This window comes from Myotis myotis, unplaced genomic scaffold (genome assembly GCF_014108235.1).
Source record: "Myotis myotis isolate mMyoMyo1 unplaced genomic scaffold, mMyoMyo1.p scaffold_m19_p_2, whole genome shotgun sequence".
NCBI lineage: Eukaryota > Metazoa > Chordata > Mammalia > Chiroptera > Vespertilionidae > Myotis > Myotis myotis.
Window position 1 is genome coordinate 21916435 of NW_023416324.1, and position 26001 is coordinate 21942435.

Genomic DNA, 26001 nt, shown 5'->3' on the forward strand with positions numbered 1-26001 from the left:
TAAGTGCTCTTCCCCTGAACTAGATATAGTACTCTTCAAAAAGGAGTTAACATATTCTGGATTTCAGATGCTTGAATATCAGAAATGTAGCTCGCCTGTGATTAAAGTCAAAGTCTAAAGATGGATTTACCTCCTATTTCATTATTTCCCCATTCTTGTATCTGCCTGGATTTTGAACCAAGAAACAAAATGCATTATCTTGATAATCTTTTTCCCAAAAACCTCTTGAAAAGCAAGCATGAGAATTCCTGCCATCGTTTGATCTTTACAACTGTTACTCAACATTTATGTGATATCTAAACTTTGATTTTATTATTTATATAGAAAAGATATTTAGAGGAGCTTTTAAACTGCTACAACTATAAATACAAAAACAATTTGTGTTTAAGGTCTTGAAAATTTTTGAGTGGTCTTTTTCTTACAGAAACTTCATGACTTTAGAGTTGTAAGATCACACCAACACACTTTTCTTTCAAAGAAATAGGATGACTGTGTTTGCCCTTTGATATGTGTATTGAGTGCTCATAGGGTTCATTCCAGGATAGTGGGTGCTGAGGAAAGGTGGTTCTCTGCATAGTGTCCCATGTGAGTTAAATTTGTTGCTCCTAAAAATGTTATAAGTACTAAAGTTTGTGAAGGGTTTACACTGTGACTTCTACTAACATTAGACTCACTTCCAAACCAATATGACTTATTGAATGTGGGAGAAAAGATGTGGAGTTACAGGTTGCTCCTGGGGGGAAGTGTTTATAAACTGTGGGTATGTTGCTGATCTGTGATATAAGTCACAGCAGAGCAACGTTGAGAGCCATTACATTAAAGAGTAGTTATGTATGACCTCTGCTCTCTGATCCCCAATTTTCTTTCTTTTTTCTCTTTTTCCTGTGGATAGTTCTGAAAGTGTGAAGCAGAGGAATGATGTGTTTTACCTTCAACCCGAGCGTTCCTGTGTCCCGAATAGCCCCATGTGGTACTCCACATTCCCGATAGACCCTGGGACCCTGGACACCATGTTAACACGTATTCTCATGGTGAGGGAGGTACATGAAGAACTTGCCAAAGCCAAATCTGAAGACTCTGATGTTGAATTGTCAGATTAAAGCAGAAGTGGGGTTCCAATTTTCATACACATTGGTATGCACCAAACTGTGAATGCATCCAAGCTTTGGAAAACGATGTATAAGTCCAAGTCCCCTTGACTTGATTATAACATAATGGAAAATAGATAACTCGTGAACCACAGTGTGGATGTACAAATGAAAATTGAAGGAAAGAATGTGAACTGAGAAATGTTGTTCTTTGGCAGTGATATAGTTCTTAGACATCTTCAGAATGACTAACCAATTTCTCTGAGTGGTGCATAGTCTTATTTTGTTTGGGAATAACAAATTGTGGAATATTTTTAAGGAAAACAGTTATATAAAACTCTACCATAGTAACCTTAGACCTTAGAGAGGTAACTTTGGAGTGAAACCTTGGCTGCAATAGGCTACTTGGAGGAGCCCTATGTCAAAGTCAGGGGAGCAATAGTACAGAGCTAAGAGTGACATCAAATGAGGACCGTGGGACCCAGACTTGAAGAACCAATAAAAATACTGAACTTTTATTATAAGGTAGAGAGTGAAGGGGTCTTGATTTTGATTTTCACTGCCAAGCCATTTCTGTGAAGGATCGAAGCCTCTGTGCTTTGCCGTTGGCCCTCGCATCAGGAAGCAAGGCCTTCCCTGCTGTTCCCAGAATACTGTGTCCTTTTACTTCCTGGGTCTAGCCGTCTCAGCTGTGGGTTGATGTGGGTAAATTAAGGTAAAGCAGTTGAAACTCTGCAGTCCAGTTACACACAGAGAAGTACTGTGGAGCCATTAGACCCCGGGTGTCTTGAAATGTTTCTAGAAAACCCACTAAAATGCCCACTTCTCTGGGTGTCAGCCTTTATTGCTGCTGTCTCATGGCATGAGCTGTGGTGCACAGAAATGGGGGTTATCCTTTTGTTTTCATTTTATCCCCAAATGGCAGCTTTCCTTTCATTGTTTTATCTTCCTATTTTCTAAATAATTCCTCTTATTTTGTCTTTAGCACCAGTTTCTGGAGGCCTGTGTCATTTCAAAAAGGATAGTCTCTCTCCTAACTGGCAAACCTGTGGATGATTCCACAAAGACACAGTATTATTTAGCTATCGGAATTATGATAGAAAAGATCTTAGTGTGTTCCTATACAAAGTATTTGGAAGATGACCTTGTGGTCCTAAGGAACTTGAAAATGGGGCTAGGATGCAAAGACACTGACTGTCTTTCATAGTCATAAGCAGGTCTTCTTATAGCATTATTCCAAACTCTAGCTGTTTTAGTGGTTTTCTGAGGATTGCAAGTCATAGTGTGTTTGACATATCGATCCATCTCCCTCATCTCCATTCTCAGTTTCTTCCCCACAAAATTTTGAATCAAAGCTTTTATGATGTTGGCTAATCACAAAACTTTAGCAGAGATTAACTTGACCCTAATAGAAATGAGAGAAGTCCAAAGTCTCTCAGAAATTTTAACCTTGAAATACGTTTAAATATGTCCCATTTTTTAGGTGGGAGTGGCAAGGCTTTTTTTTTTTTTTTTAAATAAGTAAATGAAAGTCATTTAACTACAATAAAAATTTAAAACTAGGCCTTTTGACATTGTGTACTTGATGGTTCTGTCCCTCGGCCTGTGACAAATTTCATTTTTGTTATGAGAACTGTGTAAAGAAGTAAATCCGCCCCAGTTCTGTATGATTTAATTCCATCTGTGTTTGTCATCTCTGATTGGAAAACTTCTTACTTCCAGACCTTGTTTAATATGGAGGAAAAAACAATTGAATTGTCTCATAAGTCTGCCAATAAACTGTCCAGAAACTTCAGGTGTAATAGTCCCCAATATATTCATTTTCTGTTTTGTATAAACACTAACATTTCCCTTTCTATTGTTGTATGAAAAACAAATATTCTTGGCACAGTAGAGAAATTGTTATAAAACACCAGAGAGGAAAAAGAAATCTGTATTTTTTAACTGAGAACAGCCAATACCCCACGTAAATGACTATATTGGGATTTAAATTGCATATTAAATCACAGAGTTGTTCAGACCTAAATTAATTCATACAAGAAAATATTGGTCATTCCTCATAAGCATAGCTGTTGATATGTGTCCAATTATTTGCTTTTAAAAATTTATTAAAATTATGTAAAATTACATTTTTTTCCAGGAGAGGGGGGAAAAAAATCAAACACAGAGAAACAACTAAGTTACCCTTTGTGTTCTTTTTTTTAACCACTTTTGGGTTTTCCCCTTGCAGAAACTACAGAAATATTCCCTTAGAATAAAATAGTATATTTGTATTTGATGGGTGAGTTATTCTTTTCTTTATAATTTTCTTGGAATAAATTTAAATATTTTTTTCTGTTTGACCATATTGGTATGACCAACAGATGGTATATAACAAAGAAAGCAGTTTTCATAAAATAAATTATTTGGTATTTACTCCATCCAGTAAACATATTGTTTCATTACAGTCTTTTCGGTTTTCTTTCTTGCATCAAAAGACTTGTTCCCATTTTTAGTTAATTTATTAATTTATATTTAAAACCCTAAAAGCTAGAAATATCAGGTATACTGTATATATTTCATTTCGGGCAAACTTTTTTGAGATTTACAAAGCTTGCATCCATTCAGCTCATACAATTTTGAAATTGTGGGATTAGAATAAAGAATATGTCCATTTTTAAGAATATTTACATATTTAATTTGGGAATGTGGGGCTAAATGGTATTTTTCTTAGATTTTAGAGCTATCTTTATGCTGTACAAGTATACTTTCAATTCCATATAAACTTTCTATCAAACTGCCCTTGTGGCATTCCTAATTTTGTAAAATAGAACTTTTCTAAAAAGTCTAAAGTCAAATGAATTTTTGCTAATGAATCCCAGTTTTCTGTTAAATTCAGACTTTAATTTTCCATGTTGGAAAGGTTCCCTGTGGTACTGAGTTGAAATTTTAGGAAAGAATTAAGCAATAATACCCCCAATTCCTCTTGTCTATCATCATCATATGTTACTATCATTGAAAAAATAGAAGAGGTATTGTTACAGAATGGAAGATCCAAGGTTTTGGATGCTAGTCTTTTCACTTACTGGTTGTATAGCTTATAAATTATTTAACCTCCCTGTGCCTCAGTTTTTCTCACAAAGTGGAATAATAATAACATCATTTATGCCTGGCTTTCAAATGTTAAGTAAAGATATATATACCCCTGTATTCACTGCAGCATTATTCACCATAGCCAAGTTATGGAAACAACCTAATTGTCTTTCAATGTACAATTAAAGCTGTGATACATATATACAATGGAATACAACTCAGCTATATAAAAAAGTAGAATGTGTTACCTTTTAAACAGTTAGAAGAAAATTGTCCATTGCTACTTAGTGGAAAGCAGTAGGGACATGGGGAGGGGAGTACAGTAAGTAGAAATTGTGAAATAACAGCAGAAATAAGTTCTAAATTACAGTGAATGTAAACATTTTAAATTTAACTGAAGACAGATTCTCACCCTTGTTTTCCCATCTTTATTTACTTGCCCTTCTCTGCATAGAGACATTAGTGTTTAAGGAAGTAAAAGCATGGAGGAATTGGTGTGTGCCTGGAGCCCATGGAAGCCCGCTGGTGAGAGGTGCCACCGTGAAGCAGCGCAGCATCAGAGCAAATGAGGCAGTGAGTGGCTGGAATGGTTAGGAGACTGATTACATTGTGCAAATAAGTTAAACAATTGAGAAATAAGTACATATATCGAGCATAATGGGAGCCAGATTTCTCACTGTTTGAGAAAGGATTAATGAACGTGGAAAGGGAGAAGGCTAGGAAGAACCCTGAGATGCTGAATGAAATTGGAAGAGTTGGTATGAACTCATAGGTTTAGATAGACAGATAGATATAGTTGTTTATAGTGATATGAGTGATAGAGCCTTTTATCTATATATATAAAAGGCCAAGTGACCATCTGTCTTACTGGCTGGTAGGTATGACACGCACTGACCACCAGGGGGCAAATGCTCAATGCAGGAGCTGCTGAGCTGCAGTGACTTGGCAGCAAGTGGTTCTTGCTTGGTGGTTCTTGGGTGACAGTCGTGGGGCCGTGCGATTCCACCTTCGGCCATGGATTATGTTGTTGCTGGGGCACTGTCAGCCCCGAATCTGGTTTACTGCACACTGGTGTTTGCATTCCACACCCTTTGTGACAGCAACTTTGCAGAGTGCCCTCTTCACTCCGGGACCCCTTGGGGGATGTCAGAGAACCAGTTTCGGCCTAGTCCCTGCAGGCCAGGCCAAAGGACCCCACCTGCTGGAGGGACCCCACTCACTCCGCCAGGGTGCCACCCCAGGTGTGGCCAGCTGGGGAGGGACCACGGAAGGTTGGATCCAGGGCATGTCCGGCTCATCTCACCCAGTCCTGCCCCACTGGCCACCATCTAATTTCCTTTCAATGTGCACGAATCCGTTGACCGTGTCACTAGTGTGTGTGTGTGTGTGTGTGTGTGTGTGTGTGTGTGTGTGTGTGTGTAATGGATTGCTTGATTCTATCCACTGACATGGTATAGAAACAATTTTACCTTGGTAGCAATAAGCATACCAAGGGCTAAGGCATGAGGGCTCAATGACTGATTCCAAGACTGGGGAACGAAAAAGATAATCCTGGAATATCTTTTGAGTATGTAAATGCTAAAAATAAAAAAAAAATAAAAAAAAAAAAAAAGGTAGGGATGTGTCAGAAGGAAATAGGAGGCAGCCAGAAGAGGTTTCCATTGGACGATTTGTGTATCAGATTACAAACTAATGAATAAAATAGGAATTCATGAGTTGATATTGACATAAATGAGTAAAAAATTTAAAAGACTGGATAAATTTAAAAAATCTAACAAGGGTAAAAGTGATACAAAAACATTAGACAAATATTGAGATATCTGGGGAAAGCAATATTCATAGTATCTGATAAAAAAGATTTAATACAACAAAGAAAAAAGGTGGGGGATTACATACTGATGGAATTAATGAAAAACTATAAATATGGATATTACTATACTTTATAAATAGCCTGAAAACTAACAAAAGTTTGGGTAAAAGGGAGGATGGATAACCCTTGGAATAAAAAGGGAAATGAGAAAGCACCTACAATGGACTAATGAATGATAAAATTATTATGTCTGAATCTGGGAACACAGCAGAAGCAGAACTGAGAGGGAAAAATTAGATTTAAAATCATGTTTCCTTTTCATGAAATCATTTTCAGGGAACAAAGATTAAGAATGAATAAAGCAATCATTCAATAATTTAAAGAATGAACAACAGGGGAAAAAAGAAGAAAACAGTAATAAAATCAGAAAAAATGGAAAAGAAGACTATCATATATGGCCTTTATTATGTTGAGGTACTTTACTTCTATACAATTTTATTGAGTGTTTTTATCATAAATGGATGTATGTTTTCAGATGCTTTTTTTGGCATCTGTTAATATGAGCATACGAGTTTTATTTTGTTAATGTGGTATATCACATTGATTTGTGGATGATGAATCATCTTTGCATCCTTGGCATGAACCCCATTTGATCATGATGTATGATCCTTTTGATATATTGATTTGACTTGTTAGTATTTTACTTAGGATTTTTGCATCTTGTTCATCAGAGATACTGGCCTATAACTTTTTTTTGTATTGTATTGTCTGGTGTTAGTATCTGGGTAATGTTGGCCTTGAAAAATGAGTTGGGAAGTATTTCTCCTCTTGAGTATTTCTAGAAGAGATTGAGGAAGTTTGGTAAAATTCACCAGTGTGTTGTGGGAAGTTTTGATTACTCTTTCTATTTCCTTAATATAATGATTGGTCTATTTAGGTTTTACAGTTCCTCATTTTTCAGTCTAGAAAGGTTGTATGCTTCTAAGAATTTGTCCATTACTTCTAGGTTATCAAATTTGGTGCCATATAGACTTTCATAGTATTCTTGTATACTCCTTTGCATTTCTGTGGTAACTTCTCATTCTTTGATTTGATTTGATTTCATTAGTTAGTTGTTCAGTAGCATGTTTAATTTCCACATACCAGGTGTACCGGTTAATAATGCGGAGTTTTTTCAATAGATGGAGTTACACATACGTTGAGATATATGCAATTTGATATGTAAGCTATTTCTTCTTTGAATCAATAGTTAGTTGTTCAGTAGCATGTTTAATCTCCACATACCAGGTATACCGGTTAATATGGAATTTTTTCAATAGATGGAGTTACACATATGTTGATATATATGCAATTTGATATGTATGCTATTTTGTTGTATTGACATCAAGCTTCAAAACTTCATATGTCAAATTTGCTGAAGGTGTTAACATCATAGATATTTTTACGCTTAAAAATGATGAATTTTGTGCCATAAAAAGAGCATTTGCGATAAGTTATAATTCATTACTTTATTTTGAAGAAAAGTGCTGCTGAATACTCCGGGAAGTTTATGGTGAACATGCTCCATCTCAAGATACTTGTGAATGCTGGTTTAAACGTGTTAAAAATGATGATTTCGATGTGAAAGACAAAGAACATTCAGGTCAACTGAAAAGTTTGAAGGCCAACAATTACAAGCATTATTGGGTGAAGATGTGTGTCAAACTCAATAACAACTTGCAGAAAGATTAAACGTTGCTCAGCAAACAGTTTCTGATCGTTTACAAGCAATGGGAAAGATTTTAAAGGAAGGAATATGGGTGCCACATCAACTGAACAAAACAGAAATGGAAAACCGAAAAGTCGTCAGTAAAATGTTGCTTCAACGGCACGAAAGGGAGTCTTTTTGCGTCGAATTGTGACTGGCGATAAAAAGTGGGTTTATTTTGAGAATCCCAAATGCACAAAATCATGGGTCGATCCAGCTCAGTCATCAACATTGACTGCAAAGCCAAATCGCTTCGGAAAGAAGACAGTGTTCTGCGTTTGGTGGGATCAGGAAGGTGTGGTGTATTATGAGTTTCTAAAACCAGGTGAAACCGTTAATGCTGATCACTGACAACAAATAATCAAACTTGAACCAGGCTTTGATCATGAAATGACCAGAATGTGCCAGAAGACACGGCAAAGTAATTTTGCTTCATGATAACGCACCATCACACACTTCAAAACCAATTAAAGACACGTTAAAAGATCTTGCCTGGGAAGTATTAACCCACCCACCGTATTCACCAGACCTTGCTCCTTCAGATTGCCACTTGTTCCAATCGATGGCACATGCTCTTTCTGAGCAGCACTTTCAAAATGTACGAAGTGGAAAATTGGGTCTCTGAATGGTTTGCCTCAAAACAAGAAAAGTTCTATTGGGACCGTATCCACAAATTACCTGAAAGATGGGGAAAATGTGTAGCTAGCGATGAACATTACTTTGAATAAAGCACTTTTGATGTTTCTCTTGAAATTATCATGTTTTCTTTGATTACAAAATCCGCATTATTAACCAGTACACCTGGTATTTGAGGTTTTTCTGGCTTTCTTCTTCTGGTTGATTGTAGTTAGAAAATATATTTGGTATGATTTTCATCTTCTTAAATTTATTGAGAATAGTTTTGTGCCCCAACATATGGTCTATCCTTGTGCACTTCAGAATGTGTATTGTGTTGTTTTAGGAGGGAAAGTTGTAGAATATCAACTAAGTCTGTTTGGTCTTATGTCATTTAAGGGTATTTTCTTATTGACTTTTTGTCAGGGTGATCTTTCATTGCTGTCAATGGGGTATTAAGATCCCCTGCTAGAATTGTAGTTTTATCCTTTTTTTTTTTTTTAGGTCTGCTGGTAAATTATTCTATGTATTTTGGGCTCTCATCAGGTAGGGTCCATATATATATATTTGTTATTTCTTCTTGATGAGTTGTCCCTTTATCATTATAAAATAGTCATCGTTGTCTCTTACCTTTATCTCGAAATGTATTTTGTTCGATATAAGTACTGCTACACCTACTTTTCTGTGGATGCCATTTGCTTGAAATATCATCTTCCACCCCTTCACTTTGAGCCTATGTTTGTCTTTATAGTAGTCTCTCACAGGCAACATTATAGTTGAGATTTGTTTTTTAATCTGTCTCACTATTCTATGCTTTTTGATTGATAAGTTTAGTTCATTTACATTTCGGGGATTATTGATGTATGAAATTTATTATAGATAATTTATCTTTTCTTGTTACTTTTGTATCTGTCTTTTTCGCCCCTTGTGATTCTGTCTGCTATTTTAGTTTGGTGGTTTTCTATGATATTTTTTTTCTCATTTCCTCTTTTTTAATGTTTGGAATCTCAGCTCTGGATATTTGTTTTGTGGTTAGCATTAGGTTTATGTAAAATGTTTCATACATATGGTAGTCCTTGTTCTTCTGATTCAGTCTTATCTTCATTCACCTGTACCCACTCAAGTCACTTTCCGCCCCCCTTTTGTGATTTTGCGGTCACAAATTCTTCCTTTTTATGGTATTACCAAATTGCAGTAGCATCCCTTCACCGCCCCCCATTTACCTTTGTTATAACTGTTTAATATCATATTCTGAAGAATGAAGTTTCCTGTTTCTGTCTGTTAGTCATCTTACTCAGTTTTGTATACCTTTGTCTTTTTTTTTTTTTTTTTCCAATAAAAGAGCTACTTTCAACAATCCTTGTAATGCCGGTCTTGTGGTGATAAATTCTCAGCTTTTGTCTGGGAAAGCCTTCATTTCTCCTTCATATCTATAGACTAACTTGCTAGATAAATTACGCTTGGCAGATGGTTCTTTCAATATTTTGAATATTTCCTTCCATTACTCCTGTCTTGTTATGTTCCACTGTGAAATCTGATCATATAATGGGGTTTCCTTTGTAGGATAGTCTTTTTTTCCTCCCTGACTTCCTTGGAATTCTTTGTTATGGATTTTTGACAGTTTGAATAAAATGGGTCTTGGAGAAGGTCTTTTTGCATTGATATAATTAGGTCTTATGTTCACTTCCTCTATTATAAAGTTCAGTTCTTTCCATAGGCTTTGGAAAGTTCTCTTAAATTATTTGAGTAGGCTCTCTGTCCCTTTTTTTTCTGGTATACTTGTTATCCTTTTACTAGGGGCCTGGTGCACAAAGATTCATGCATGGGGGGTGGGGTGGGGTCCCTCAGCCTGACCTACACCCTCTCCAATCTGGGAGTCCTCAGGGGAGCCCTCTGGGGCTGCCATCAGAACTACTATTCCCAGAATTCCTGGTGCTCCCTGCACTGGGAGCAACCGAGGGAGCCATGTCCCCACAAGCTGCTGGCTCTTCCACTTCTGCTCTCCGCCTGGCGCCTGTGTATGCAAATTAACACATCATCTTTGTTGGGGTAATTTGCATATTCACTCCTGATTGGCTGGTGGTGTAGTGAAGGGACAGTCAATTTACATGTTTCTTTTATTATATAGGATTGCTTTTTCTAATGTTGGATAGTTTTCACAGTTCTTTTTGTTTCTTTGTTAATCCTCACCCAAGGATATTTCTTTTATTGATTTTTAGAGAGTAGAAGAGAAAAAGGGAGGGGAAGAAACGTCTATGTGAGAGAGACACATTGATTGGTTGCCTCCTGTATATGCCCCAACTAGGGCAGGGATCAAACCTGCAACCTAAGTATGTTCCCTTGACTGGGAATCAAATCTGAGACTCTTCACTGCATGGGCTAATGCTCTAACCACTGACATAGGCAAGGACATAGAGTTCTTTCATTTTAAACTCTCGGTTCTCTTCTCCCTCCTGGGTCATTTCTAGATTTCCATCTTCGAGCTGTTTCTCTCTTCCATCTGGTCTGCTCTATTTTCATTGCTCTTTAATGCACTCCTTAACTCATTTATTGAGTTCTTCAGCTCCAGAATTTGTTTGGTTCTTTTTATAGTTCCATTCTCTTTAGTAAAGTACTCCTGTTATTCATTAGCTCATTGAACTGCCTTTCTGAGTTTTCTTGTATATCACAGAGTTTCTTCATAGCTGCAGTCTTGAATTCTGACATTTAAACCACCATCTTCCATGACTTTGAGTTTGATTTCTGGACATTTCATTTTGTGTGTTCCCAAGTTACCTTGGATGGTCATGTTATTTGATGGATTCTCTATCTGTGCATTTGAGGTAGTGAACTTTTTTGTTTACTGTTTTGCTTTCAACAGTTCAGCAGGTTGATAGGTAGGGCACTTTATTTTCCACTAGATAGTGGTATAGCACAAGTTTTTGTTTTCTTACCTGCAGTATTTGAGCCTCTATAATCACAATAGAGCAACAGTGCTTTTGTTAAGAAAAAGGCCATGTACCTATGTGAGTTAAGGGGCACCCACAGGAATATGGTGGATGGTAGAGAACTGATTTTCTGAGCTCCCAGAATTACCTACTTTTCACTAATGGCTGCTGTCACTGCTGGGTGTTTTTTGGTGGGGTAGGTGGGGAGGGAAGGGTGTCTCAACTATCTCTACTAGGCTGTGCTGGGATGTGTGGGACAATGGAGGCAGGTTTGTAATTTCACGGTTCTACCTCCTGCCTGCAGTGGCTGTCAGTACTGCTATGCTGTGTAGGGCAGCATAAATCCTGAGTGACTGTTGTGGCAGCCTGAGCTGAGGCATCATTGTCAACCCTAGTAATTTACTTGGGCCCAGGGAGACCTGTGACAGAAGCAAGCTTAGACCCATAATTTTTTTATTTTTGGTCTTTATTTTTTTGTTAATCCTCACCCAAGGATATTTTTCCATTGATCTTTTTATAGAGAGTGGAAGAGAGAGGGAAAGACAAAGAGAAACATCGATGTGAGAGAAACATATTGATTGGTTGCCTCCTGCATGCACCCCGACCAGAGACCGGGTGAAGAGCAGCGTGCAACCAACATACGTGCCCTTGACTGGAATCAAACCAGGGACTCTTTGGGTCTGCAGGCCAACCCTCTATCCACTGAGCCAAACTGGTAGATTTAGGCCCATAATCTTAACATGAGTTTTTGTTTTTAATATATTTTTATTTCTCATAACAATCCAAAGGCTATTCTTGTAGGGCAGCTCTCTTCCAGATGGTGGTTCACAGGAAGGTTGTTCCCCAAGTGCGCCTCTGCTCTGGCCAGCAGATAGAGGAAGGGAGCGGGAGTCACAGAAAACTTCAATGGGCCAGGGCTGAAGATGGAAATCTCTTCAGCCCATATTGTGCACAAGTCTGGAAATGTAGATGAGCTGTGTGTCTTGGAAAAGGACCTTGGTCTCTGCCACACCCAACTTCAGGGGTCTCTCCCTGCAGTGGTTAAGAGGTACCGGGTCTCTGGGTACTTTACCTCTTTGTCTACTAAACCCAACTTGCTATTTCCCCCTAGTCCATGACTTGGTATAGCTTCACAAATTATAGGACTTAATAAAAGTTCAGCTAAATATTCAAAAGTCAAAACCTCCTGTGTGTTCCAGGTATCAGTGTGTTTTAAAAGGTGCTCAGGTGATTCTAATAGGCAGTCAGCATAGGACCCACAGCTATTGGTGCCAGAATGTGATAGCTTAGACGTGAGAAGGGGTAGGAGAGGAAAGGTTAGACTAGGGCAGATTTGAATCTGCACTGAGAATTGGATAGAAAACTGGCCAAGACCTGTCCTTTGCATGAGATAAAAAAAAAAGCCTGATCAATACCCTTCAATGTCAAACCTGAGCAATTCTTGAGAGTCCCTTTACCCCCTTCCAGTGGGAGGCACAACAGTAGACAGCCACACCCCAATGCTGGAAATATTGGAAACTAGGTAGCCACCACCAACCCCACCCCCAAACTGAGGGGTAAGTAGATGAAAGGGGTTATAGTCATGGTTTGGGCATAACGAAAGAATGTATAGGCCCCTTAAACCGATCAACACAGATTCCACAAGTGTCAAGGGCCTCCTCCATGCTCCCGAAACTCTTTTTTCCAGGGACTGATGGCCCGACTGCATGCACCTTCTTTCCATCCCATTTTCAGAGAGTAACTCTCAATGTATGTGGCCACCTCTTCAGCTCCTTCAACTTATCAGATGGGCCAAAGGGAAGTTGTAAGGACAAGGATCAGTCTCTCCCCAAGCAGGAAGGCCAAGGCTGCAGCCTTCCAGCCCTAGGAGTTTCCTTTGAGTTTTGCTTCCTGGTAAGTTTCCTCTCTGTGCACAGTACCTAGTGGGGTTCCAGAAATGCAAGAATGCCTTCTATTTGGTGTTCCTTCTGGCTGTTCTAGGAAGGGCCCCACACCCTGGGCATTAGGCCCTGGGATAAGGGGGAGCTGCCTCCCTAAAAGCCAGGGCAGCTGGCCAGCAGGGGCTGGGAGGGATGCACTCCTCCACCAGCAGCCAGGCAGCTGTTGAGACACAACCCCAGCACCATTGGCCACAGTGTTGATGCCAGTCCCACGACTTCCCTGCTGGAGGTCATCACCTCTCAGGGATGCACCGGTGGCTGGACAGTACAGGTCAGTGATGGAGCACAGCAGGAGAGTCAGCAGGCACAGGTACAATTAAATAGCATGTTTAATCATCTCATAACAGACAGTAGTATAAACTGTAAGCTTCTTTTTAAAAAGTCATCCCCCCTCCCCCCAAAGCTCCCATTCCTCAACGCCCAGACATCGTATGAAGTCTCTCTTCCAAGGAGCTGAAAATCTTTCCAGGTCAGGGTCGCCTTGTGAGTAGCCAATACACACACAGACACACGCAAGGGACACACAGAAGAACACGATGGGGCAGTCACACACATGCGCTCCCATGCCATCACATTCCAGTCAGCTGTGGCTCTCTGCGCTCAGCCAGCGCTGGTCAGGAGGAGATGGGGAGGCGGTCTGTGTCCAGCCTCGCTGCTCTGACACTGCAGGCAGCTCTCTCTTACCCTTGGGCCAGACACCATATCTGCACCACCAGCCCAGCATCTGTGGTGAGGAGAAGGGGGCGCCACGTCCTCTGGACCCAGTGATCCCAAAGAAGAGAAGAATGTAGGGCAGGCTCTTGTAGACTGATAGTGCTTGGTTCTGTACCCAGGCATGGCGGGCACAGCCAGTCCTCCCTGTGCAGGTGCTCTGGGAGTGCAACACTGCCAACAGGGAGCTGGCTGTGTCCACCCTTAGAGCAGGGGAGGGGTTTGCAAAAAAGGAGGCCCTGAGGTGAGGATATGCCGGGGGGAAGGGGAGGTAAGGGGGAGGGGAGACTACCAGACGGGTTTAAAGAGGAAACCTTCATTCACAGCTTTGTTCAGAGTTCCTGGAGAATGTCTCTGGATCCAGGTATCAGCGGCTCTGGTTGTGGATGTATGGGGGGATTTGGCCAGCAGATGCTGGCAGAACAGCTGCCCACTGAAATGGGAGGTTTGAGAACCAGCCTGGCAATGCTCTGGACCCCATCACTGCCAACCCCTACCCTGAGGAGACAGACCAGGTGACTGGCTATAAGAGCTCCTCCCGTGGGCTCTTGGCCTTAAGTGGGGTCTGTCCGTTGGGCACGGAGCCATTCTGACCATGCAGGAGTTTGCCCTTCTCTCTGTCTGGCCACGTGAAGATGGCATCATCGCTGTCCAGCTCCGACTCAGAGTGCATCAGGCTGCTGCTCAGCATTGGGCCTTTCTGTTTGATGCCTGCAAGGGAGATAAGGGACTCCAGCATCAGGAGCACCAACCTTCCCCAGCTTGAGCCACACCCTCCTCCCAGCCTGAAGAGCAGAGGGACAGGGAGTCATGGTCCTCTCTCCCTGCTGGGAGGGGCAGACAGGAAGGAGGTGGCTTCCTGAGTCCTCCCAGTGCTGGCTAGCTGGAACAGCCCTATAAGGGAAGTCAGAGTAAATGAGACCAACAGTTCCAATGCTGATTGTTTATCTCCAGTAGTTTTGGTTAATGCCACCCAATGATATTCTCTCTCTTAAATGTGCAATGTTTTATCTCCCTTTATGAATAGGGTGGAGTTCTTGGGAGGCAGGAAAGCACAACAAACAAAAATGCAAGCTCTAACGCTTTCTCGGTATGCTGGCTCAGCATGGTATGAAGTGCTTGCCAGTTTCAGACACTGAGTCAGCCTGGACTTCACTCTACAGAGATGTTTGCACTGGCTTCAATGAGCGGGACCAGAGGTGGGAGAGCAGGCACATGGCTCGGGAGGGCTCTCCTGATGGGAGAGTCTGACTAAATAGGGACTCTGAGACAGTTTTCCTAGCGATCGGCTCATCAGAGTACGCAAACAAGGGCCCATGAGAAGCACTTGAGGTCAGAAAAGATGTCTGAGATTCTCCAAGCCCTGGAGGAGGTCACCTTTACTACTGTCCCTGTGGCTGCAGAGAGGCCACACTGTACAATGTGGTCTGGCAATGGCTTTAGGGCAGATCCTGTCCAACAGCAAGACGGCTTGGGCTCTGACTGGTACAGATAATATTCCAGAGAAAGCAAAAGGTAGGCTGAGATAGCATAGCAGGATTAGAAATGGGACTTTTTTCCAACAGTGAGAATCCAGCTTGGCAGTGCTCTGATTCCAGGCACTGCCCACCCCCAAGAGCTAACCTATCCCCTTTCTTAAAAAGGTGAGTAGTCAGATGAGGTATCTGAACCCTCATCATCCAACAATCACTTTAACTCCCTGGGTCCCACTCAGATCCCCAGAAAACACTGAATGTCCTAAGATGATTCAGAACCATTGTGCCCCTTCCTCACCAGACATGCCTGAAGTCTGTGAATGCTGAGGGCAGCCAGACTCGGACTGCATCTGGGGACCATCTTGGGTACAGTTCTGGGGCATGACTGCAGAGCAGCAGGGCCAAAGAAGAACCCTCCGCACTTTGGGCTTCTCCAATGTGGTGGGATTGGCCAACATAAGAACCAAGCCCAGGTGAGGCTCAAGGTCCTCAATACCCCTGCTTTGCCCCAGTAGATGAAATACTCACCCCTGCCTCTCTGTGCCCTCTGGGCGCTTTCTCCAACCAGTCCCCACTCGAAGCTTCCCTTCTTCCCCACAGCCCTTCCGGTCCATAGCTGCAGAGGACAGGAGCCTGAGGGGAGACAAATGCTCCTGGCTCCACAGTACATAGCACTACCCAGGGTCCTCACATTGTGGGCTTCTGCTCTGCTTAAAGAAGTGAGTGGCCTTCACTCACTACACAGCACAAGCTGGGAAACTGGTAACATCAATGGGAGCTGAACAGACATCTATGACTCAGCAATTCCATTCCTAGGTCTACACCTAACAGAAACTCATACATATGTCCACTGAGGACATGGCAGAGGAACATCTATAATGCCACTCCTCTTAACAGCCAAAAATAGAAAGAAAGTAATTGCCCATTAACAATATGCCTGATGAATAAAAATATTCAGACTGGAAATTATCCTATATAATAAAAGCCTAATATTTAAATTGACCAAACAGCGGAACGACCAGTAGCTATGACGCACACTGACCTCCAAGGGTCAGACACTCAATGCAGGATCTGCCTGCAGGCCCCAGGCTGGCCAAGGCGGGTGTCAGCGGGGAACACCCCGCCCCTCTACCAGTCGCCCTGCTGGTCACCTCACAGATTGGCCCTGATCGCCAGCCAGGCCTAGGGACCCTATCTGTGCACAAAATTTCGTGTACCAGGCCTGTAGTACAGCAATAAGAACCAACTATTGCTCTGCCTAATTATGGGTGAATGTCATAAATAGAATGTTGAGTGAAAGGAGCCAAATACACTGATTTCATTTATATAAATTCCCAAGATATTAGAAGTAAGGGGGGGCAGGGGCAGTGGCTGGAAAGAAGCACAAAGGGGGCACTTCTGGGAGCTGATTACATGTGCCTGCTCAGTTGTGAAAACCCATTAAACTTTTGAACCATAAAAATGCCATTTTTAGAAGCTAAATAGTAATTTCACATGGTTCAACCTAATATACTTCAATAAAATGTTTTGTTTTGTTTTAAATTGGTAGAATAGCATAACAAAATCCAAAAGAAAACCTGCTAAATGTGAATCATATCTCCGGAGGGGGCATGCCCCATGCTCCACCTGGCGGTCTTTGTCCCCAAGAGTTCCCTCAGGTGGGACCGTTCTGTCTCCAGTCACCCCTCACCCAGGCTTACCCTGGCTCCCAGCAAACTTCTATACAACACGTCTTCCTACACAACATGCCCCACTAATTTCCTTCTTCAAGCTGAACTTCAAGTTCATACAATATAGTCTCGAATCCCAATCCCCTCATCCTACTAGTGAGCCTGCTCTGGGCTGCTCCCACTAATCCACAGAGCCCAGAACAAGAGCCAGGGCTCGTGGCCTGGTTAGCCACCCCAAACCCAAGGGTGTTCTCACCGCCCCCTTAGTTAGACATTGCCCTTAAGAGAAGGGCCTGCTGAGCCTTACCTAGTCTCAACGTAGTTACATAGATGCGATTGATCACACTGGTCTCTCAGGCTCTTCCTCACCACCCTCCCCTTTCACAAGAAGCCTGCCATACTGCAATCCACCTTCCCATTTTGCCTTTTCAACCCAGCATTTAGTTTGGTCAGCCACCTTTTCCTCCCTTCCTCAGAAGAGATGTTGTAGTTCCATTTATACCCCTCTCCTTTCTGCCCTACTCCCTCCATCCTTCTCAGGAACTGCACCTGTACCATCTACATCTTGTGAACCCAATCCAAGGCAACTTTGCCTTCTAAGCCCTGTCCTGCTGCTTCTCCACTTTTCATTGCTCAGCTCCTACAATGACTTTCAAATAGCTGGGCCTCCAATTCTACACCACCTACTTCCTAAGTAACCTGTAATTTTGCCCTAGCCAGTATGCTCAGTGGATAGAGCATCGGCCTGCAGAACAAAGGGTCCTAGGTTCGATTCTGGTCAAGAGTACATACCTTGGTTGCAGGCTCCTCCTTGGTTGGGGTTCATGCAGGAGGCAACCAATCAATGTATTTCTCTCACATCAATGTTTCTCTCTGTCTTTCCCTCTCTCTTCCATTCTCCCTAAAAAGCAATGGGAAAATATCCTCGGGCGAATATTAACCACCAAAAAAGAACAAAAAAAAAAACACCTGCACTTTCTGCTGTCATCCACCACTACTCTAGCTCTTTTCTTTTTTTAAATTGTCTCCTTTTCCCCCCAAATGACCCCTCCCTGCCACGCCCACCCCCAGGACAAGCCCCCACCACCCCAGTGTCCGTGTCCATTGGTTTTGCTAATATGCATGCATACAAGTCCTTTGGTTGATTTCTTACCACCCCCTCTAGCTTTTTAGATGACCAGAAACTACTGTGTGTTGTCTTCCTCCTCGATTGTCTTCCTGCAGCAGCAAACACTGTTGACCACTCTTTCATGATGCCCCTCCTCCCTTCTTGATGACTACCCTTAGCTGCTCAGCCCTGGGCTCTTCTCTCATCTCTCAACATTCTCCCCACAGGGACCTGACCCACTGATGTGGTGCTGACTGACACCAGCATATAGAAGATCCCTATATATTGACACTTCGCCTCTTAACTGTCCTGTTGACTTCAATTTAACTCATCTTCTCTCACCCAAACCATCACTGCACTAGATGTCCATATTCTGTCAACAGTGCTATCATTCTCTGTCTCAGGTCAGAAGCAAACCCTGGCCTTTCCTGCTGTCTCTCCCCTTCAATCGATGAAATATCATTAGACTAATTTTCCCAAAGCCTGCACTTTGAAGATGTCACTTCTCATCACACCAAAATAAATGCTTAATTCCTTAGGCTGACGTACAAATCTTTTCAGAGTTAGGTCCTTGTTAATCTTCTAGCCTCATTTCCTCATCCCAATCCATAACTGTCCTGAAACAAACTTCATTTTTTCCAGGCGTTCTCATCTCGAGCAGTAACATCACCCAACCCAGAGGTGCTCAAAGCAGCAGCTTGGTGGGAAGACTATCCTTTACGTCCTTTCTCTCACACCCCCCTGACAACATACCACGAACCTCATTAAGTCTCCCCCAAAGTGTATTTGTCTCTCTGTCCCATCATCTCTACCATAAGGACATTCTAGTTAATCTCCTTTCACTTACTCTTGCCCCTCTCCAACTCCTTCACACAGTAGCCACACTTCTCTCTTCTTAAAATGTCAATCATACTGCACCATTCACCCTTAAAAACTATCTGTGGCTCCCTATTGCTCTTAGAAGGAACCTACAGCAAGTTCCCTACTCCTTGTCCAGCTTCATGCCACTTGCCCCATGCTCATCATGTCACCTCCTTCCACTTCCTCAAATGTCCTCTGCTCCTTCCAGCAGATGACCTTCACCGACTACTCCGCCTGAAATGCTATTGCCCAGTCTTTACATGACTAACTTCTACTCGTCCCTCAGGGCTCAGCTTGACTGTTAATCTTTATAAAGACCTTTCATTATCACCTTTGTATGTATTTATGAGTTTGTCTGGTTTGCTATAACACAAATGGTGTCTGGCACAGGGTCTGGTACACAGTGGTCTCAATCCATGTTCACCGATGAGTAAGATACAGATGCTGCCTGTCCTGTGGCATCCATGATGGATGGAAACCACCCATGACAGACCAGTGAGGAAGGGAGGCCCCCTCTAGAGTCCCGACTCTCCCAGTCCCGACTCTCCCAGCCCCACCCTTGGAACCAGCTGGGAACCTGCCCTCCTCTGGCTCTAAGACAAGGACAGAGCCTGTGGATCTACCTGTAAACACTGGAGAGAAGCTGAAAGGAGATCAGTTGGCAGACATGCCTTTAATCTCATCGCTGCCTCACCTTGTTGTTTGCACAAAAAGGAGGGCCACAGTCCCTGAGCCTGACTACACAGGGCAGCTTGAAAAGCGCAACTCCAGGGAATAAGCAGGCAAAGGAGAGCAGGAGGCCTTGCCCATCTGCAAAGTGAAAGGACTGCTGAGAGAGCCATGGCATCAGAGCTGGTCCAGCAGGTAGCTTCTGCCAGAACAGGGCCAAGCCCACCCTTGGCCTTCATTAGGCAGGACACAAAATGCTTTCCAGCACAAACAGCTGTGAGTGACAGGTTTAGGCGGGGACTAGTGATAGTGGCTCCTCACAGGGTGAGTGCACAAAACTAGACGCCCCAGCCCCAGGGCTACTACCTGCTCGGGAGGTTGGCTTCAGCTCCAGGCTTTCCTGATCCGTAGCATCTAGGATTTTGTACTTGCTTTTTCTCTTGGGTTTTCCTTTTTGCCTGAAAAATACAATCCCCTCCTCTGCTTAGGAAGGAGGCTGTGCGTGAGGTTTAGGTAGACCCCACAGGATGCCAGCCATGCGCATGCTAGTGGGAGAGCTGTTTCTCCTGCTTTTCAGCCATGAAAGTTGGCAACTGTAATTCGTTCAAATAATCCTCACCAATTCCAGGAAAGGGCAAGGGAGACATGGATATCTTAGCGTGGACCCACTAGTCCACAATGGTACTGAGGGCAGATTGGTTAAAAATCTAAAGAAAATGAAAACTGTATGCTTGAGGGGGTGTGGGTAGAGACGAAAACATTAAACCAAGAAAGTTGTTAATTGTGATCATCTTTGGCTGGTGAGAATTTTTATTTATTTTTGGTGGTGGGAATTTTTAAAAGTTCTTTTAATTTTCTGTCTTATGTGTGGTTATATTGCAGGTTGAATCTCAGCTCTGCCACTTATTTACTGTGTGTCCATGGACAGGCGACGTCATTTTCCTGTCTGTAGATGAGGAAAGGTTGCCATGCGCATTAAAACAGATATTATCTATAAAATTTATCATGGTGCTTGACACACAGTAAATATAGAAATCATACTTATTATTAATGAAAAACATAATAAGCATTAGTATTAAGTATTATAAGACTAGATAGGAAGACCAAATGAAAAAACCCATTACCCTTAACCATGACTAACCTAAGTCTGTAACTATGTGAAAACTTGTATACATGTGAATCCTACCGAGAGAGGAAGGCCGAAAAAATGATCTAAGGTCGTGGGGCTGAGGTGTGGAGTGTTAAAAGACATACACCCTAGAGATGTGCTTGCGTTCCATACCCAGGCCCTCCCACTCCCACCCTAGCTACCCTTGCATATCACTGCGCTGACAGCACTGGCTGAAGAATGTGCTTCTGCCCTCAGCGCAGGCCTTGGGTGGGCCAGAGCACTATAACACTGACAGGAAGGGAGGAGCCCAGGACTCGGTGCCTTCCATGTGGAAAGGGCGAGATACCTCTCTGATGAGTGACTACAATGACTAGAAGCCTGAATGAATTTCCAAGGATAATCCAACTTACCTCTTACAACAACAGATCACAGTCCAGGACAGGGTTCCAAAGGCAACGACAATGACAAAGCAAGCAATGATAACATACAACACGCTCCACTCTGCCAAGAAAAACAAAATAGTCAGGGTTGTAGAGAGAGAGGCTAGAGGGAGGTCTGGGCTGCCCCGCCCTGAGCAAGAGATGGCTTCACTCTGTAGATAAGAATGACCCAGGGCTCCCCAGGGAAGGTGAGACATCAGAGTTGAAGGCAGCTGAAGTTTTAAACCTTCAGAATTGTCCCACTTTCCAGTCTCTTCTCTGAGACCCTGGGACAGCGGGGCAGCTGTAAGGAGCTTTAACGGAGGGACGGGGGAGCAGAAAGACAGGCCTTGCAGCTGGTTTGATGTAGGCTGCAGTGAGCAGTTGGTGTGATTTCAGCTTGGTTCTTACACAACTGCTTCAGAGCTTTCCTCTAACCTTGAGCAAGTGCAGAGGAAAGAAGTAAAAATCCTCTGCAAACAGAAAATACACAAAGTTCTTGCTTGCTCATCTGTCTCAGAAACACCAAGACCCACCCACTCACAACTCAGAACCAGTCAGTGCTAAACCAGCTGGCACAATGCCAAGCAGAAAACTCACCACAGTTGCTGTCTCCATCCCTCAGCTGCACCTTGATGAAATTCTCCATCCAGAAAGGGTCACAGATGCAGCGTTTGGTAAAGGAATCACAGTGGCCATGGTCAGAACAGTTCAGCTGGCATGCTGAAAGTAGCAGAAAAGGGAGAACAGACAACAGGAGTCAGAACTGGGGAGACAGCAGCTTCCAGTGCCTGTGAAAGCAGGAAGGCACCCCCATTCAGAGGCCTGGGAGACGTTTCTTGAAGACCTGCTCCAAGAGCTTCTACAGCTTGGGCACATTGCCCGTAGTTATCATCACGGTTGGATACAACTGGAGCAGTTAGAAAGGCCACTGGAACATGGTTCCAAACTGTTTTTTTATTTTTTTAGAGAGAGGGAGGGAGGCAGGAAGGAGGGAGAGAGGTTGATGTGAGAGAGAAACATCAATCGGTTGCCTCCTACACTCGCCCCAACCGGAGATTGAACTCCCAACCTGGGTTTATACCCTGACCAGAAATGGAACCCACCACCAACCAATTGAGCCACACAGGCCAGGGCAGTTCCAGATTGTTTTTACTTGTTGTTTCTGTATATAATCAGTTCTTAATATTCCATGTCCTGCAGATCCCCTTCTCTGAATAATTTAATTGGCAAAATAAAATGCACAGTATTATAAAGGAAAGCAATACATTGAATCTGTTTTTAAAATATCTAAAAATATAATTTTTAAAAATAATATGTGTGCTTTTATTTAAAAATGAAGTATCAAGATCTAGAAGTGAGTCTCACAACTGATAACTTTGAAATAGTGATGAGTAAAAATATGTCATCATGTGTGATAGAAATTACCTCTGATTGCTATTGCCTCAAAGTCATGGGTTCTATTAAGTGTAGTTTGTTGCCTACTTTCATAACTGAGGGAAATAATAAATTTCAGTTAGAGGTTAATGAAAAGAAAGATGTAAGTTTTTCCCGAAATGTACAGCCCTCTGAACGCTATCTCGGGCCCACAGATCCCTGGTTAAGAACCTCTATGAATCGGGACCCTCACGGTAACAGTAGTGGAGGAAAGAAATTATCTCCATGTTCCTGGAGAACAGGGGATGAGGCCTGAGGACAGTGGGGGCTGACAGGTGAGAGGGGGCGCTGGGTAGGCTCTTGTTCCCAACACCCCAGAATTACTCACTGACAGTGTAGACTTCCAGGGCTCTGAATACTAGAAAGTCTGCCTTTTGTTTCCGCAGCTCATTCTTGAGCTTCGCTGCCACCTCATGGCCTTTGAAGATCTGGTGCGGAGGCTCGTTTTGAACAAAAAATACCATCTTGGTGCTGCAGAGACAGGCAACAGTACATATGAATAAGCTGAAGCTGTCAACAGCAGCAGCAGCAGCTACCCTTTGCCAAGCACCTCTGCTAAGTATTATATGCATCCTCTTACAGCAAGCCAGGGAGAAAGGCCTGATCGGTGTCAGCTCCATTTTACAAAGGACAACACTGGGGCTCAGAGGGGTTAAGTAACTTGCCCAAGGTCACACAGTTAATTCCAGCAGAACCAGATACCAACCCTGATATGTCTGATCCCAAAGCCTATGCTTTTAGAAATGCCCTCAGCTGTCCCAGCTAACAAGAGGACCCATACCAAACAGGTAACTGGAGGCCAGGAAGATGGGGTTTTGGTTATGACCACATCCCTGCTGTCAGCCTTTTAACAGCTAAGACTGTGGTGCTGTTGGATTTGTGCCTGTGTTACTTGTATGACAAGCCACAATGCTTTGTAAAATGTAAATTATTAGACGGCATCCAATAATTATCCACAGGCCAAAACGATCGTTACTGCGACAGTAACAAGACTACACAATGGTGTGGCTGGAACGAGATTCTGTTACTCCAGGCCCAGAATCTGTTTGCTTTCGACTGTCAATTTCTGTCAAAGGCAGACCATGTTTGAACTCACACCTGGTGGTACCAAATCTGTTCCCTATGGCTTGGCCTCCATTTTTAGAAGCCTGCTTTTTTACTTCGTGTTAGTCTCACAGACCGAACCTTCCCAAGCAGTGGGTCACACTGGTTTATAGGTGTGCCTAAGATACTGATGCCCTCCACACACAGTGTAGCTGGATGGGACCAGTTGCTTATAGTGTAACTGTTTACCCCAAAGTGCCATGTAAATGGCCTAATTTCCTGTGTGGTATGACATAAAAGTTTGGGAAGCACTGGCATAGAAGTCTTTCTAAAAGCTTGCTGCACAAGAAGGCTAACAATGGGTAACACAAATTCTAGAATCACAAAACAAATCTTTACCATAAAAGATCTGTGGTCCTTTTCTCATTTTCTTATAGTGACCTAAACCATGGATAGTTTCAATTTCTGTCTATATACCGGTAACTCTCAAATCTTTTAACTCCTCTCCCCATCTCTCCTGAGTAACCAAATCTTTATCTTTAAATTCTTGCTAGAATATCTGCCCTAGATATTCACAGGCACCTCGAATCCAACATGTCTCAAAATAAACTTTTAACAACCATTAACTGGGCACTTACTGTGCATTAGGGACTATGCAAACATTACTTTATTGGATCCTCAATAACAATCCTATGAAATGGGTATGAGCATTTTTACTGCTAGAACAGGTTTGGAGAGGGGAGGTAACCTGTCTGGTGGAAGGACCGTGCTCTTTCCCACTATATTAACTATCTCCCGCCCAGTATCCAATCCCTCCAACATTCCTCCACTAAGCCAACCAAACCCGAGACAGAAACCCAGCCACTGTGATGCTCCTCTCTTCCCTCACACCTGATGCGGGGGCAGCAAGTCTGCGAGCAAACCCTTCCACGATGCTCTGACCAGCACTCTCGTTGTTTCCACTGCCTGTATCCAGCTGACACCACCAGCTGCTAGATCGATCCCTGCCTGCTCCCAGACTGCTGAGCAGAGCTGTCAACCCAAGTCCTAAATCACTATGCTGTCTGACCCAGTGAACCCTGGACGCATGTTAGGTTCACCTGGGGAGCTTTTAGATTTTAGGTGCCCAGACCTCACTCTAGACCAGTGGTTCCCAACCTTTTTTGCCTATGCCTCACCTAAGCATCTCTAAAATCCTGATGTCCCCCTCCCCCGCTGTGGCATGTAATTCTTATTATTCAAAAAGTGAACTCCTATTCACGTAGAGCAGTGGTTCTCAACCTTGGCTGCACATTAGAATCACCTGGGAATCTTTTTAAAATCCTGATTTCTGGGCCTCATCCTCCGGAAATTCTGTTTCTTTGTTATGGGGTGGGGCCACAACATTAGTAACAAAGAAACAGAATTTCTGGAGGATGAGGCCCAGAAATCCAGATTTTAAAAAGATTCCCTGGTGATTCTAATGTGCAGCCAAGGTTGAGAACCACTGACGTAGAGGAAGCCTAAAAGGCCATTAACTTGGTCTAAGCAAGCTTCCAAAGAACATGGCATCCACGAAAGAGAAAAATAAAAGAACGAAAGGACAGTTGAAGTACTGAGGAAGAAATCACTAAGAAATTGTTAAAAACAACATTAAGAATATGAAGTGATATGAAAAAATAGCAAATAAAGTTTCAAAACATAATAGAAGTGAAATGCATAAATGTGTCACAATATATATTTATATACTGTATATGAGGCCTCTGGAACCATAAGAAATGCAAAAAATTCACTGTTAATAACTCATTCTCAAATTGCCCCCCTGTGGGGTGTGTGCTCCACCCACGCTGGGACCCATTGCTCTGGACTAGCAATCGCCAACCTTTCAGACCTCACGGACCACCGGCTGGCAACCACTGCTCTAGACCAAGTGAAATCATCTGTGGGTGAGGCTCGGGTAATGATGTTCATCAAAGCTCCAGGTGATTCTGGGAACCACTGCTCTCACCCGTCTCTCACCTTGGCTGAAACACCAACATTGGTCACGCCAGCACCCTTTCCTGGAGCCGCTACCCCCAACCTTCAGCACTTTCCTCATGCTGCCCATCTCATTCCCACCTCCTCAAGCAGAAGGCCTTGTCTCCAGTTTCAGAGAAGACACACACTGTGTTGGCACCAATGGTCTCAAGCCTCATCCTCTCTACCTATAAATTCGCCCTAATAGCACATTTTCCCTCCTTTCCTCTATCTCCACAGTGGTGTTCCTGCTTGATGGGGGCCAGTCCCCAAGACCTACGTCCCTTTACAACCCTCTAAAC

General features: G+C 42.9%; 2 protein-coding genes across 24 annotated transcripts in view; one reads left to right on the forward strand and one right to left on the reverse strand.

Moving 5' to 3' along the window:
* ZMYM4 (zinc finger MYM-type containing 4) overlaps positions 1-7742 on the forward strand; it is a 124422-nt gene extending 116680 nt beyond the window's left edge. For 9 of the 15 annotated variants that reach the window (XM_036347694.1, XM_036347702.1, XM_036347697.1 and 6 more), the window contains one exon: positions 893-3361. In XM_036347694.1, the coding sequence (XP_036203587.1) occupies positions 893-1100 (208 nt within the window). In that variant the 3' untranslated portion in view covers positions 1101-3361. Of the gene's footprint in view, positions 1-892; positions 3362-4614; positions 5005-6306; positions 6445-7489 lie in introns of those variants that run through there. The other 6 variants (XR_004973848.1, XR_004973847.1, XR_004973849.1 and 3 more) reach the window with 6 other exon arrangements.
* A 5768-nt stretch (positions 7743-13510) lies between these two features.
* Positions 13511-26001, reverse strand: part of KIAA0319L (KIAA0319 like) — a 111243-nt gene continuing 98752 nt past the window's right edge. For 6 of the 9 annotated variants that reach the window (XM_036352500.1, XM_036352495.1, XM_036352501.1 and 3 more), the window contains 6 exons: positions 22989-23131; positions 21824-21946; positions 21215-21305; positions 20060-20151; positions 15914-16018; positions 13511-14621 (listed from right to left, as the gene is read on the reverse strand). In XM_036352500.1, the coding sequence (XP_036208393.1) occupies positions 14434-14621; positions 15914-16018; positions 20060-20151; positions 21215-21305; positions 21824-21946; positions 22989-23131 (742 nt within the window). In that variant the 3' untranslated portion in view covers positions 13511-14433. The other 3 variants (XM_036352499.1, XM_036352497.1, XM_036352502.1) reach the window with 3 other exon arrangements.